This window comes from Bidens hawaiensis, unplaced genomic scaffold, assembly GCF_021521415.1.
Source record: "Bidens hawaiensis isolate Kalapana, Puna unplaced genomic scaffold, B.hawaiensis_p1.1 tig00019332_1, whole genome shotgun sequence".
NCBI lineage: Eukaryota > Viridiplantae > Streptophyta > Magnoliopsida > Asterales > Asteraceae > Bidens > Bidens hawaiensis.
The window spans coordinates 71,201-86,715 of NW_027492935.1; the positions used below are offsets into that span (position 1 = coordinate 71,201).

Consider the following 15,515-nt stretch of genomic DNA (forward strand, 5'->3'; position numbering starts at 1 on the left):
GAACTAATTGATCAATTAAACTTTGAAATTGATCCAATTAATCATCAATTTGAAGTTTCAATTAATCAATTTTGAGTTTTACAGAAACTCAGTTGCAAACGCTCCATATTTTGTTCATATGATCGAATCAATGATCAAATTAACGGTCGATTGACGATTGTTTGATGATTATGAGATTATATGAAGTGATTTCAGTGTTCAATTTCATGTTTACAGGTGTTTAATTTTTTTTTTGTTAGTTTTAGAAGTTCTGAACACCCAGAACTTCTTAGAACTTCTAAACTTTATCAGAACTTTTAAACTTTTTTTAACAACCTGAACTTCTCAGAACGTATTAGAATGTTTAAAGATGTTCCTTTTTTTAACACCCAGATCTTCTTTGAATGTATTAGAACGTTTAAAGATGTTCTTTTTTGGTCAGAACGTTTAAAGGTATTTCGTTTTGTTTCAGAACTTTTAAACATAATATTTGTACTGAACTTATAAACAACATTATTTAAAAACGTATAAACAGAACATATAAACTTTTTGTACTGAACTTTTAAAGTTTAATTGATTTTGTTCTGAACGTTAAACATAACGTATAATACGTTTAAACAGAACGTATAAACTTAATGTTAATACGTTCAATGTCAAAACCAAGAACTCAAAACTCAAAATTGATTGACGGAAGCTTCAAATTGATGATTAATTAGATCAATTTCAAGGTTAATTGATCAATTAGGCTCATCAACAATATTAATTTCAATTTCAATTGAAAATTGCTTAACTGACCTGTGACCAACGATCGATGGTGGTGACGGACGATGGTGGTGCTTATGAAAGTAGACGATGGTCGGTGCACTTTGACGGGTATGCGTTAAGTATTTTTAGGTTAATTAAAATTATGCCACTAAGCAGTTTTAATTTCAATTAGAATCGGTGGTGCAGGAAGTCACGTATGTAATATACGATAAGCGATTATTGTACGTTAACTCACCCCTATATATATATATATATAGGGTAAAGTTAAAATACAAAGGACAACAAAAATGAGAAGGATGAGAAGGAATCCAGTCCATTGATCTTAGATTTGAATGACTGAGATTAATTTAATAAATAAAAATTAATGAAAAAGACATGAAGGTAATAACCCACCTTTGTTGACTTTCTCTCTCCACATGCAAGACACATGTCAATTCCCCTGTCATCTTAAAATGTCCATAACTTTTTCATACGAAATTATTTTTTTTTAAATTCACCATAATAATAAGCGTTTTTTATCTTTAATATTAGTATCATATTGTTATATAAAAATAAAAAAAGTGTTTTTTGAATTGTTTTTTTTTGATGTTCATTGTGTCATTGTGTCTTACGTCTTAGGTCATTGTGTTATATGTATTCACCATTGTGCCTTACGTTTTAGGTCATTGTGTAATACGTATTCACCATTGTGTTTTACGTTTCAAGTTATTGTGTTACATGTATTAATAATTGTGTTTTATGTATTAGATAATTTGTTGTTATTTTATCATTATTTTTACATATTATTATTACACAACGGTGTTATTAGTATTTAAAAAACATAATAATGAGTTGAAATACACAATGACGAAAAAAGACACAATGATAAGCGAAAAGACACAATGGTGTGCGAAAAAAGACACAATGGTGTGCGAAAAGACACAATGGCGAAAAAAAGGCACAGTGACGATAAAAGACACAATGGTGTGCGAAAAGACACAATGACGATAAAAGACACAATGATAAGTGAAAAGACACAATGGTGTGCGAAAAGACACAATGGTGTGCGAAAAGACACAATGGCGAAAAAAAGGCACAGTGACGATAAAAGACACAATGGTGTGCGAAAAGACACAATGACGATAAAAGACACAATGATAAGTGAAAAGACACAATGGTGTGCGAAAAGACACAATGACGAAAAAAGACACAATGATGTGCGAAAAGACACAATGATAAGCGAAAAGACACAATGGTGCGCGAAAAGACACAATGACGAAAAGACACAATGATAAGCGAAAAGACACAATGGTGTGCGAAAAAACACAATGACGTGATTTTTGTTTTATTTTTTATATAACAAAAATCATACTCATATTAAAGATAAAAAAATGCTTGTTATTATGATGATTTTTTTTTAAATATCATACAAAAAAGTTATAAACGTTCTAAAATGATGGGGGGTATTAACATGTGTCTTGCATGTGGGGAGAGAAAATGTGTACAATTACCTCTATACCCTTTTTCCTTTAGTCCCCATTTGATACATGTTAATTATTTATGGCTCACTTCTGATTTTTATTACGCTTTATAGAATAAGTTGATATATATATAATCATGCTGACAAATCTTATATCCAATTTCAAAATATGGGTGTCTGTTAAAGTAGTTAATGAATTTTTGGACTTGCATCGTGTTGAAATAACGACACCTAATGCTAATGGGAATAAAAAACGAAAATATTATTTTTATTATTACTATTATTATTATTATTATTATTATTATTAAAGAAATAAATAAAATATTGTTAGGCTTAGAGAGCGCTGCGTGGTCATTTGCGAACAACAAAATCAGAGTCACTGCTGCTACCATTTCATTCAAAAGCAGCTTTTTTTTTTTTTTTTTTTTTTTTTATCAAAAACGAACCCATCTCTCATTTGTATTTTTGATTAATAATAATAATAATAATGGCAGCTGCAGCAGCTACATTAGGAACCCCCTTGTTGAAACCTATTGCTACTCCTTCTCCACTCAACAAATTGGTACATACCAAGCAACAACTACGTCGTAATAATTATTTGGCCACTAGTAGTACTCGAGATGCATCTTCTACGGTTACACGAACCAACTCCTTCTCAGGGAAGACAGAAGCAGATGTTGTTGTTATAGGAAGTGGTCTTGGCGGACTATCTTGTGCTGCTCTTCTAGCTAGATACGGGAAGGACGTTATCGTCTTAGAAAGCCATGATTTGCCAGGTGGCGCTGCCCATTCCTTCGATATCAAAGATTACAAATTTGACTCCGGCCCGTCCTTGTTTTCGGGTTTTCAATCTAGAGGTCTTCAGGCGAATCCCCTTGCACAAGTATTCATCATGCATTTTCCTATTCTTCATGTAATTATTTAATAGTAATTAAACGTTTTCGATTTTTTTTTTTTAATGTAAATAGGTATTGGATGCGTTAGGTGAGTCCATTCCATGTGCCAAGTATGATTCATGGATGGTTTATGTACCCGAAGGGGAGTTTTTATCGCGCATTGGTCCCACCGAATTTTTCAAGGTAGCTTTTCAATATGTTTTGTAATTAAACGAGCCAAGCTACTCGAGGTCGAATCGAATAGATAAAAGCTCGGATCGAACCGAGCTTAGACGAGCTCGAGCCTAAATGTAAGCTCGTTTCATAAACGGGCCCGAGCCAAAGCTTCACTAAACAAGCTCGAGCAGGTTTGCAGGCCTATCATTTATATTTTATTTAATATATTACATAGATATGAACATAAATATTATATAAAAATTATTATAAAAATAAGTAGATAATATGAAAATCGTAATTGTAAAAATATATAAAAATAGTTTTAATTTTATATAAATAAAATAATAAAGAGCCGATAGCCAGTAGAGGTGTTCAAAAAAACCGGTTACGGAACCGGTTTGGGCGGTTAACCGGAAAACCGGTTTTTTAAAAACCGGTTTTTTTAAAAACCGGTTTGACCGGTTTACGTAACCGGTTTACGTATCGGTTATACTTTTTGGAGCCAAAACCGGTTTTATAACCGGTTATAAAAAAAACCGGTTTTTTGTAATAACCGGTTAATAAAAAACCGGTTAACCGGTCTTTAAAATAACCGGTTTATAGCCGTTATAAAAAAACCGGTTAACCGGTTTTTTAATAACCGGTTAACCGGTTAAACCGGTTTTCGAACGTTACCAAACGGCTTTATAGCCGTTTTTTTTTTTTTGCCCGTTTTTTTAGCCGTTTTTTTGGTTTTTTTACCCCCACAAACATCTATATATAGTTTAGGTTGGGTATTGGTTAGATCACACTTGATTATACAACTCCAAAAGCTCTAAACGTTTATTTCATACGCGATTATAACTCCAAACGCTCTTCTTTCGTAGTCGTTTATTTCATACTCGTGTATACCACTCTTAATTCGTAGTCGATTATCATGGCCTCCCAAAGTGCTGCTTCATCGGTCAACATGGGTGCCTCGAACACGGGAGAAACCGTCGTTCGGGTCATCCCCACGAAACGAAACCAAGATATTTGGCAACATTTCGACCTATGCGAAATGTCTAACGGAACCCAAAAAGCTAGATGCAAACATTGTTTGAAGTTTTATAACAAAGAAGCAAACTCCAGTTTAAGAGCTCATGTAGAAAGGCCCTCTTGCAAGGTCTTGAAGGACGAATCCGGAAGTAGTTCGCAGCCGGAGATGACGAATCAAGGAACGGTGTTTACGTACGACCTTGAAGCGGTACGTCAACAGTTTGGCAACTTTGTGATTCAACAATCACTTCCTTTCAACCACTTCGACAACCCTCAATTCACGGAGATGATGCAAAAGTATGTTCAACCACGCTACCAACACGTAAGTCGTTCGACCCTTAGAAGAGATATGCTTAAAGCATGGAAAAACGCTAAATCCGAACTAATTTCATACTTTTCAAACTTACAAACTGGTGTGAACTTAACAACGGATGTGTGGTCGGTACCTAATGGTTCGCCCGACTCATACATTTGTGTGACGGCTCATTGGGTTGACCCCCGGTCGTGGCAAATGATGAAACGAACCGTTGCGTTTCAATTGTTTGATTACCCGCACACGGGTAGAAATATTTTTAAACTCTTGGATAAAGTCATTCGACAATACAAGATTGAAGATAAAATCTTTTCAATATCGTTTGATAACGCGTCCAACAATACGGCCGCGGTTGGCCATTTAAAATTAAAGTATAAACCTATTTGTGATGGAGCGTTTTTTCATAGCCGATGCATTGCACATATTATCAACTTGGCCGTGCAAGATGGGTTAAACGTGATCGAAACGCAAAGAAACAATTTTAAAAGAATGTTACGAGATGTTTTTAGCAACAATAAAACATTTTCAAGATACAAAAAATTTTGTGATGAAGCTAATTGTCAATGGTTGGGGCCCAATTGGGATTGTCCAACAAGATGGAACTCGACTTGTGATATGTTTGAGAAAGCCATCCAACAAAAAGAATCACTAGTTGCGTTTCATCAAATAATGTCAAGTAGGGGTAAATGTGCACCGTACGATCCTAGAAACTGGTTATTGATTGAGATCGTTACGGAGGTTCTTCAAATTTTTAAATCTTGCACAACTAGTTTATCCGGGGTTTACTATCCAACAAGCCCCATTGCTTTACCAAAAATTGCTGTCATGTGCACAAAGTTGACTGAAATTCATTGTAGGGGTGCACCTTATTTTGATATGGGTGCAAAAATGAAAGAAAAATTTATAAAATATTTTCAACAACTACCCGCTGTTTTGACCTGTGCGGCTGCGTTAAACCCTTGCATCAATGTTGGTGGTGTTGAAGCTTTAATAGAAAAAATTTGTGATGAGCTAGGGTTAAACGACGATCAAAACCCCTATTATAGCCAAACTTTAAAGAATGATTTCAACACCACATTGGCAAACATGTATGATGTTTACCTTACAAAACACGGGTCGTCTTCCCAAATTCATGACTCGTTAAGAGCTGTTGCCCAATCCCAATCCCAAACCGACCTTGAAATGGGGATGTACTACATGATTTGGGAAGACGCCGGTAAACGTCAAAGGGTAAACACCCCAAGCAGTGAACTTGGAAGGTATGGTGGTACCAACTTTGTGAAACACATGACTCCGGATGAATTTAGAAGTCTTGATTTGCTGGCTTGGTGGAGAGGTAAGGAGGATGAGTTTCCGATCCTCGCCGCCATGGCCAAAGATTTACTAACGGTCCAAGCTTCCACGGTAGCTTCGGAGTCTGCTTTTTCTGTTTCTGGCAGGGTTATATCGATTAGGAGGACTCGACTCACTCCAGCAGCTGTAGAGATGTCGATTTGCTACAAGGATTACTTGGACTCTTTAGACAGGGCACAACATCAACGCTCACTCGAGGGGGAAATGGACTATGAGGCGGCCTTGTATGAAGACGAGGTCAATCAAGGACACATTCAACCAATGACCGATGAAGAAGCCGCGTACGACGATTACCTAAGGAATAGCTCGGGATCGGGTAGCGAAGAAAATGAGTAACAAACATCAACTTGTTAATGTAATCGTGTCTAAGCATTCTTTAATGTTTGTATTTTTGAGTTACGAATATGCGATAACGATTTAATGTTTGTATTTTTAATGTAAAAGCTATAAATGAAAGTTATGTGTTTTTAATCTTCCAAGCAAAGAATGCTAACAACGAAACCCTAAACCCTAAAAAAAAAAAAAAAAAAAAAAAAAAAAAAAAAAAAAAAAAAAAAAAAAACCGGTTAACCGGTTAGACCGGTTATTAAAAACCGGTTATAAAAACCCGGTTTAATAACCGGTTCTAACCGGTTTTTAAACCGGTCCAAACCGGTTTGGCCGGTTTGAGTTTTCAGCAATAAAAACCGGTTAATAACCGGTCCGGTTATTAACCGAACCGGTTTTTTTCTGGATAAAAAAAACCGGTCCGGTTAATAACCGAACCGGTTTTTTCAAAAAAACCGATTTGTGCACCTCTAATAGCCAGCTTCACTTATCAAGATCGGGTAAGCTCATGAGCCAAAACGAGCCTATCATTTACCTACTTTCATTTATTATATGACATACATGTTTATTACATAAATATTATTAGATGTAAAATCATGGTAAAAATAACTAAATAATATATTATGTTATATGAAAATCATAATCATAAATAATATAGAACAAATAGTTATAAATATATATGAATAATATAATAAATATAAATAATAAATGATCCGAGTTCGAGCTATGTTTGAGCTTGAAAAGTTTACTGACGAGCCAAGCTTGGGATTAAAAACTAGCCGAGAGCGTGTTTGAGCTGTCATTAGTTAAACGAGCCAAGCCGGCGCTCGGCTCGTTTACTCCCTCATTTGTAACATGTTAACATATGGTTGTATCACCAAATCTATGTATGTTTTTAAGTTCAGGACTTAGAGATGTATGCTGGCCCGGATGCTGTGCTGGAATGGCGAAAACTTCTTGTTAGTAACATTTACTTTGTCTTCTTAATTTTCTCACTTCAGTATTAACCTCAAATATTGGTCACACTAAATCAAACTTTAATTTAAATAGGGCGCGATACTTCCATTATCTGCAGCTGCAATGGCTCTGCCCCCTTTATCCATCAGGGGTGACTTGGGGGTTCTTTCAACTGCTGGGGCCCGATACGCGCTCTCACTTTTGAAATCATTTGCACAAATGGGGCCCACAGGTGCACTTGGTGCCACAAAGCTTTTGAGACCGTTTTCAGAAGTTGTTAACTCGTTGGGACTCAAAGATCCGTTCATTAGGAACTGGATCGATCTCTTGTCTTTCCTGCTTGCTGGAGTTAAATCAGATGGTGTACTTTCAGCTGAAATGGTACATAAAAAATAATTATTATTTAGTATCATGTTGTTTATGGTAGACGTAGCTAGGTTACTGAACCGGACCAGATGTAGGTCCCTAGCCGGATCTTGACGAGTTTGATACGTACGATCAGAGGTGAGGAATCCCTCTGATTAACAATAACGAGTAATAGACGAGTAGAAATAAGAATACACGAGAATCAATTTTAATCTCTTCTTCTATTGATTATAGCAAATACAATCAACCTAAGAACACGAGACCTCGAACACAGTTTAATCGTTTTCTCTCTAGACAGCTTGGAATGGCTGGAGTGATTGGAATGTCTAACCTAAAACACAAGCCGAACTTATGTTTATACACACACATAAGTTTGTCTGGCCCATGTCGCTAAGTTCGCTAGGCAAGCCCATTAGCTCATCAGGTTCGCCTAACACAAAACTTAAAACACAAAACTTAAGCTGCTGTCACGCCGAATATGCACCAACACCAGATAGCCGCCTTACTGGTTTATTTGTCTTACCAAATGGGCCTGTAAACGAACCGAACGTTCAGTGAATCATTAGGGAATTGTTCGGCAGGAAATTCGTTTATTTAATAACCAAACAAACATGAACACATGTCTCGTTCATTCATTTATGTTCATGAATGTGCATGTTCATTTACGCTTGTTTTTGCTTTTCGTTACACTCAATTATGAATTTGTGATCGTTAGTTTACGTGCTTTTAAGTTTTTCATTTATTTTCAGTAAAACTTTTAGACCTGCCATAATTCAGTATACTATTATTATTTTTTATGGCCCGGAAACTTGATGGTCATGTTTAATTTTAATTGGTGTTCGCTTGTTTATGTTTGTTCATATATGTTCAGTTATGTCTGTTTGTTTATATTCGGTTCATAGGTTAATAATATAAACAAACAAACATAAATGAACATGAACACACTCGTTTTCTTATGTCTGTTCATGTGTGTATGTAAATATATATCTAACACACCACATAATATGGAAACACTTTATGTTTTATGCTGAATTTGCAATTTTAATAAAATATTACGAATTAAATAAATATGTAGTCTCTGTAAATGAATCATAAAATGAGATTTTGAGAGAAAAAGTTAAAATCCGGTCCGATCAGGCCTGCTCAAATGGGGAACGAATATTTAGGCTTTTAACCAGTCCGGTTCGGTCATGAAAACACTGGTCACTGGACTCACTGATGTTGAACTGTATTTGCAGATTTACATGTTTGCAGAATGGTATAAACCTGGTTGCAGTTTAGAATACCCTATTGGTGGAAGTGGAGCGGTTGTTGATGCTCTTGTTCGGGGATTAAAAAAATTTGGCGGTCAAATTTATTTAAAAAGTCATGTCGAAAATATAGTTGTTGAAAATGACCGAGCAGTTGGAGTGAAGCTTAGAAGCGGTCAAGTGAGTAACCAAAACTTATTTTATTTGTTGTTTATTTTTAATAACTTTAGTGATAAATAATCACAGTTTATACGCGCAAAGCAAGCTGTTGTGAGCAATGCATCCATGTGGGATACATTAAAGTTATTACCTAAAGAAGTTGTTCCAAAATCGTATGAGGAAAGGATTAATAATACAAAGCAATGCGAGTCGTTTATGCATTTGCATTTGGGATTTGATGCAGCGGTGAGTGTCTAAAAAACAAATATAATTAAGATTTTACACTTCAATATTGAAGGTGTCTAATTAAATATTCAAATATTTAGGGGATACCTGAAGATTTTGGGATTCATCATATAGTTGTAAATGATTGGGATCGCGGAGTTGATGCTGATCAAAATGTGGTGTTGATATCGGTGCCAAGTGTACTTAGTCCCGATCTTGCGCCACCTGGCAAGCATGTTTTACATGCGTATACCCCGGGAACTGAACCGTTTGAAATTTGGGAAGGGCTTGATCGTAAAAGCGCACAATATAAGCAACTCAAAGCTGAGAGATCTGAGGTAGAGTGTACTCGGTTCACATTTTTTTTTATTATTACCGTTACTTAAAACGGGTGGGGCTTTGTGTAAAAAGAATACATTTTTTTTCATGAATAGACAAATATGATTACAAAGATTATATTTTTTTAGGGCTGCTAAATGGGTCCTGTTCGCAGGTTGGCTGGTCGAACCTGCCACGAGGATGACACAGATCTGAAAATCATGTCACACATTAACCTGAACACAACACGACTATTCGAGCGTTGAGACGAACAAGAACCATTCAACCCGAAAAAAAGGATTTATTTAACTATTATTACAAACTTATACTTCAAAGTTCTAAATTTACATATTACTTATATTTTTTAAGCAGTTACGTTTTAAATAAGCCATTTTTTAAAAAACTTTTACATTTTGGCATAAAAAATACCCAAAAAATTTAAGTAATTCATAAAACACAACAAAAAAATAATAAACAGGTTAAACGAGTCAACCTGCGAACCTATGGGGTTGACACAAACACGAGTCACGACCTACCTAGAAATGTGTTCGCAGGTTCGCCCGTAACCCATTTAGACTAAACCCAAATCCGCGACTTTTCGTGTTGGGTTCGTGTCCTGCCAGAAATTCGCACCCTTATCTTTCTCAATACTAGTATAAATCTAATGAAGAATTGTGCACTGAAATACTTTGCGAAAACTTCAACCCGTTTGGCTCTTTTCCTTTTAAGTTAATATATACTTTTTTAAATTATGGGTCAGGTAATGTGGAAAGCAGTGGAGCGATCTCTAGGTCCGGGCTTCAGTCGGGATAAATGTGAAGTGAAATTAGTTGGGACTCCATTAACGCACCAACGGTTTCTTAGACGGAACAGAGGAACGTACGGGCCCGCCATAGAAGCGGGAAAAGACTCGTTTCCTGGACACCCGACACCGATCCCGCAACTTTATTGTTGTGGTGATTCGACTTTCCCAGGGATCGGAGTCCCTGCTGTTGCTGCTAGCGGTGCCATTGTTGCTAATTCACTGGTTTCTGTTTCTCTACACACTCAACTTCTTGATGCTGTAGGGATATAGTACAAGCACTAAGTTTATAAGTTATAATATTTTATTTCCTGTTTCATATTCTTGTTTATGTTCAAAAGCTACAGTTTCTTGTAAAGCATAAAGAAGTTGATGACTTGTTAAGATACTTTGTAAAGAAATGATACTGGTGAAAGATTGTGAGAGAAATTAACTTTGCTATTCTTTCTGTAGAAAAACATACAAGAAGATTATATTATAATCTCACTAATCACTACATCCCCTACTACTTACATTAATTTTACTTTAATAACAAACACAAGTACACAGTAAAATCTCGCTAATAACAAAAGGCTACTAGCAGGTCTGGGAGGGTCAAACGAGGAGAAAACCCCAGGCTAGAAAACCTCCTAAACTAGTAATCATACATGCACAACGTACAATCAATGTAAAACCTTGATTAGAACGTGGAATCATCTCTTTGGTGTTGTTTCTTTTTCTTCGACTGCAACGTAAGTTTCGATTCTGTTGAAGAATTTGTTGCTAAACAATGTAAGAAACTGGTTCGGTTTCGGTTCGATTTTTGGGTCGGTTTGGTTAACCAGTTTTTTTTGCCCACCTCTAGTTGCAAAAAAGCATATCAAGCAACCCAAGGCTACCTACCATTGTTGTCTAAGCAGACAGGCTTGCTGCACTGCAGGAAAATGTGTAATTGTTGCTACGACACTACACGACACTGTGCAGTCGTTTCTTGTAATCGTGTCATTTGTAATATTTTTTATAATTCTTTTTTGAGTGTGACAACTTTACCCCTACAATTACACATTCTGTTCTTTAGTTGCAGGGGTAAATTTGTCTTGTAAAATTAACAGAAATTTTAACTTCTGTTAGTGAAATGTTTTTTTTTTTTTTGTAATTAATGAAGTTAAAGGATGTCGTCATTTAATACCGGATAATTACTTTAAAAACGAACATCCAAATGGATTGACAGGTTTTACTTGTTTAATTAATCAGGTTAAACATGTCGACCTAACACAACCGATTATTGAACGGGCTAGAAATGACGATCTAGAGGTCCACAACACATTATCTTCAGATCAGGCTTAACAACATACATCATAGTCATCCATTTACATTTCTAGGTTATTACTAACAAACTACAGTCAGATTAATTCTTATATACCGAACAATATCTACATACTACATTCATCATTGTCCTACTGAGCACCCGGGCTTGACGACCGAACATCGGGGCTCGGAGGACTATCGGCTCGATCATATCTATAATCCCCATAATAATCATCATAAGATGAACCTCTTTGATAGTACACATGTCCTCCTTTACTTGTTCCATGGCTTTGAGATGGCGGCTGCCTGTAATAGTCTGCCACACCAGAAGCCATGTGAGGGTGGCGGTCTAGTGGCAGCTGGTAGGGTGGTGGTGGTGGCGGTGGCGGCTGGTGGTGGTGGTGATGGTGGTTTTGGCTCGTGTTTGAGCTTGCAGGTGCAACTTGATTGCCCAAACTCGGGGAACTATGGTTTCTGGTCAAGGAGCTAGTTTAGCGTGAGTAGTACTAGTGGCGGATTCAGGGTTTATAGTGGTGGCTTCTGGTGGTGTTTTGGCGGGGAAAAGGATGGCGCGTAGCCTTGGTGCTGGTGGCGATCGCATTCGTCAATCATGTGGCGGATGTCTTCGTCTGATTTAACTGTAACCAACACATCAAGGTCATCTGGTATTAACTGGTACTTGAGGATCATTGAACATGCTTGCAACCTTCTTCATAAGTTCTATACATATATAATAAAATCCAATGTTATAATATACTAATTAGTGTATATATAATAAGAAAAGCATAACTATAACTAAAATAAAACCTAATGAGAATACAGTTATATGATCTCCTACTAAACGCTAACATTACTAATATTTATTTGATGATGAAATTAAAACTGAAAAGAATATATGATACCGGAGAAGTTAATGTGGCGGTGAACGCGGGTTTCGCCGCCGGTGTACTTGAGATGGCCGTCGGCAGGGCGGGGGAGGATCTTCCCGCCGTGACTGCACAGAAACTTCACGGATTCCGCATCGCCTGTAAATGTAAATGTGATTAGCAAAGCATGTTTGAAAAAAATCAATAAAAACATATGTGAGAATATATATATATATATATATATATATAGTACGTACATGATGATCGTTGATGATGAGATTTGGATTCTGGCATGGATGGATTCACTCGCTGCTGAATTTGAACTCTGCCCGGTTGTGTCTTTTGTGATAATAACAAATGCAGAAACTAACTTAACGGAATAATCTACTTGTAACCGCCCCCATCATATCACACTTTAATATAATACAATATAAAAAGTACACTCTAGATTATATTATATACATACATGTTGGCTCAAGGGCCTAATAAACGGATCGGACAACGAACCCGTTTTATGAGAACTGAGCCAACACAGTGAACCAGACCGGTTAATGAACCGGTTCGGTCTAACAACACTGGCCTAATGCGAATAAAATTCTGAGGCATTTTAAAGTATATAATTGGTTTATATCTTCGAAATTTATTTTTGTGAGTTTCAAAAAACATGAAACAATAAAATTAGGAAATGTGAGATTCAATTATGCACCTCACAAGAAGAAAAACATAGTTTTACCATTATGTTAGCAATGGTGTTTTGGTTTGTAACCTTCAAAGTAAACGTTATTCAAGTGAGAGCTTGAAACCCTATATTAATTGTTATTATATATTATGTATATAATAGTTGCGCATACCCTGAACATATACGATAAAAAAATTGTATTATCTATCTATATCTATATTATATTATTAAGGAGGAGTAAATGACATTCATGGTAATTTCACAATTACATAATGAAAACAAAAATGACAATACCAATTGGGCATAAAAAGTAACTTGACAATCTTTCGATATGTTCTTAATTTGAACATCAATATCATAAATACCATTTCGAGGTTTAGCCTCAAAATAAAAGATATCATTCAAGTAGGCAGAAATAACAATACCATTAAAAGCGTACTTAAATCCTTGTTCAAAAAGTAAAGAAACTGGTATAATGTTTTTGGTCAAACCAAGTGTAAAAAAATAGTTATTCAAAGTAACTACAAGGCCAGACGGACAAGCAAAACGATACGTGCCAGTTGCAAGAACTAGGAATCTCTTCCCATCTCCAACGATGAGTTTCATGCTGCCTTGTTTCAGTTTCTTCATGTTTTCAGGCTCTTGCAAGACATTTACGATGTGGTAACCACATCCAGTATCAAATACCCATGTGTTGTTAGAAATAGTGAAAAGTTCAATAACGTATTTGGAAATACCTTTAGAGGAGCCTTCACCATTGGCCCTCTTCTTTGCTAGCTTAGCTAGATGCTCGGGGCAGATACGCATCCAGTGCCCCATCTTGTTGCACTTGTAGCACTGGCGCTCCTCAGGAGGCGGCGATGGTGTCTTTGTAACATTCCTGTTAGTGTTGGTGGCATGCTTGGCAGAAACAATAACCTTCTTCTTGCCATTATCATTACAACCCCGGTTCTTGGGTTTAGGCTTCTTGACACCAGTAGATCGAACCATCAGAACTTGATTAGTTTTAGTAGGAATGTTCATCTTAGCCGTCTTGAGCATACCATGAAGCTCCAGCACGGTCTTCACCCATGCATTCATATTAAAATTCATTACGAACTGGTCGTAAGAGACGGGGATAGAGTTCAAGATGAAGTCCGCTGCCATTTCATCTGACAGGGGATAATAAAGTTTCTTCAATTGGTCGATGTACCCTTTCATCTTGACGACATGCGCACTAACAGGGGATCCCTGTTCCATTTTAAGCTGATAAGCTGTTTCATGTTGTCGAAACGTTCTTGATGGGCTTGTTTCTGAAACATGCCCTTGAGTTGCTCAAGCATATCATAGGAACCAAGATATTCCAAGCCCTTAGCAAGCTCAGATGACATGGTGGCTAGCATAATGCAAGCTACTTCGGTAGAGTCGTCATTATGCTTCTCAAGAACCTTTCTGGCAGCAAGTGTATTGTTTTCAGGCTCTAATGGAACCGGTCCATCGAGAACATGGAGCTTCTTTGCCATTTTGAGAACAAGTCTCAAATTGCAGTGCCATTCAAGTAAATTAGTGCCATTCAGTTTTTCTTTCTCAAGAATAGTCTTGAGGGTGAATGATGAGTTATTATCAATTGACATCTATTTAAATAAGCAAAATTAATTTAATTAGTATTTTTGATGTTATAATCCTATTATTAATGACCCAATTAACATTAATAAAATAGGTATTTGAGAATCTGGCTTCCAGTTAGTAATGGCAGATTTCCAGCTGTAGCACACAACATTAGTAAGTGGTTAGGTAGACTGACAATGATTGCCAATTGTGAATAAAGTATAACTCTCAGTTATGAGGCCTGTTAAGACAACAATTGCCTAAGCAAATACGTTTAGCCTCATCTATGCCCACTTTAGTCTTTAGATAACTGTAGCACGTAATAGAAGAGTAAAGTAATAGTCGCCCTAGTACAGTCATGTGTGAAAGGCCCGGATGTGTCAACGAAACCCTTTCACCTTGAAGGGATAGGCTAGAAAACAAGTTCGGTGCTGTAGCTCCAAACACTTGAAATTTCGTAGTATGCCTCAAGTGTGGCTTATAGTAGGATGGCATAGACTATTGATTTTAAAATTGGGTTAATTTTAGAATTTACTGAATAGAGTAAAAGTCCAGTTTTAGTGTATTAATCATGACTATATGATGAACCCTTTCATCTCTCAGGACACCTAGTTTTATTAACCTATTAAAACTAAGTTTGTCGCGATATGACTAACCAATTTTAAGTTAATAGATAACTTGTTAAGTTATAACTTTTGGAAAATCAAATTTATTTATATTTTGCAAAAAACATAATTGGTTAATTAAAAATTTA

At 36.3% G+C, this 15,515-nt stretch overlaps 2 protein-coding genes across 2 annotated transcripts; one reads left to right on the forward strand and one right to left on the reverse strand.

Moving 5' to 3' along the window:
* The first annotated feature begins 2,652 nt into the window (after nt 1-2,652).
* LOC143558140 (prolycopene isomerase, chloroplastic-like) lies at nt 2,653-10,782 on the forward strand. Its single transcript, XM_077047040.1, has 8 exons — nt 2,653-3,086; nt 3,172-3,282; nt 7,171-7,224; nt 7,316-7,603; nt 8,827-9,018; nt 9,085-9,243; nt 9,324-9,560; nt 10,301-10,782. Exons 1-8 carry the CDS (start codon nt 2,691-2,693, stop codon nt 10,613-10,615), a joined length of 1,752 nt encoding a protein of 583 aa, XP_076903155.1. The 5' UTR covers nt 2,653-2,690; the 3' UTR covers nt 10,616-10,782.
* Nucleotides 10,783-11,778: 996 nt separating this feature from the next.
* LOC143558142 (uncharacterized) lies at nt 11,779-14,787 on the reverse strand. The gene is made up of 2 exons (XM_077047041.1): nt 14,396-14,787; nt 11,779-11,842 (listed from the first exon to the last, which is right to left on the reverse strand). The coding sequence occupies exons 1-2, from the start codon at nt 14,785-14,787 to the stop codon at nt 11,779-11,781; spliced, it is 456 nt and encodes a 151-aa protein (XP_076903156.1).
* Between the last annotated feature and the right edge of the window lie 728 nt (nt 14,788-15,515).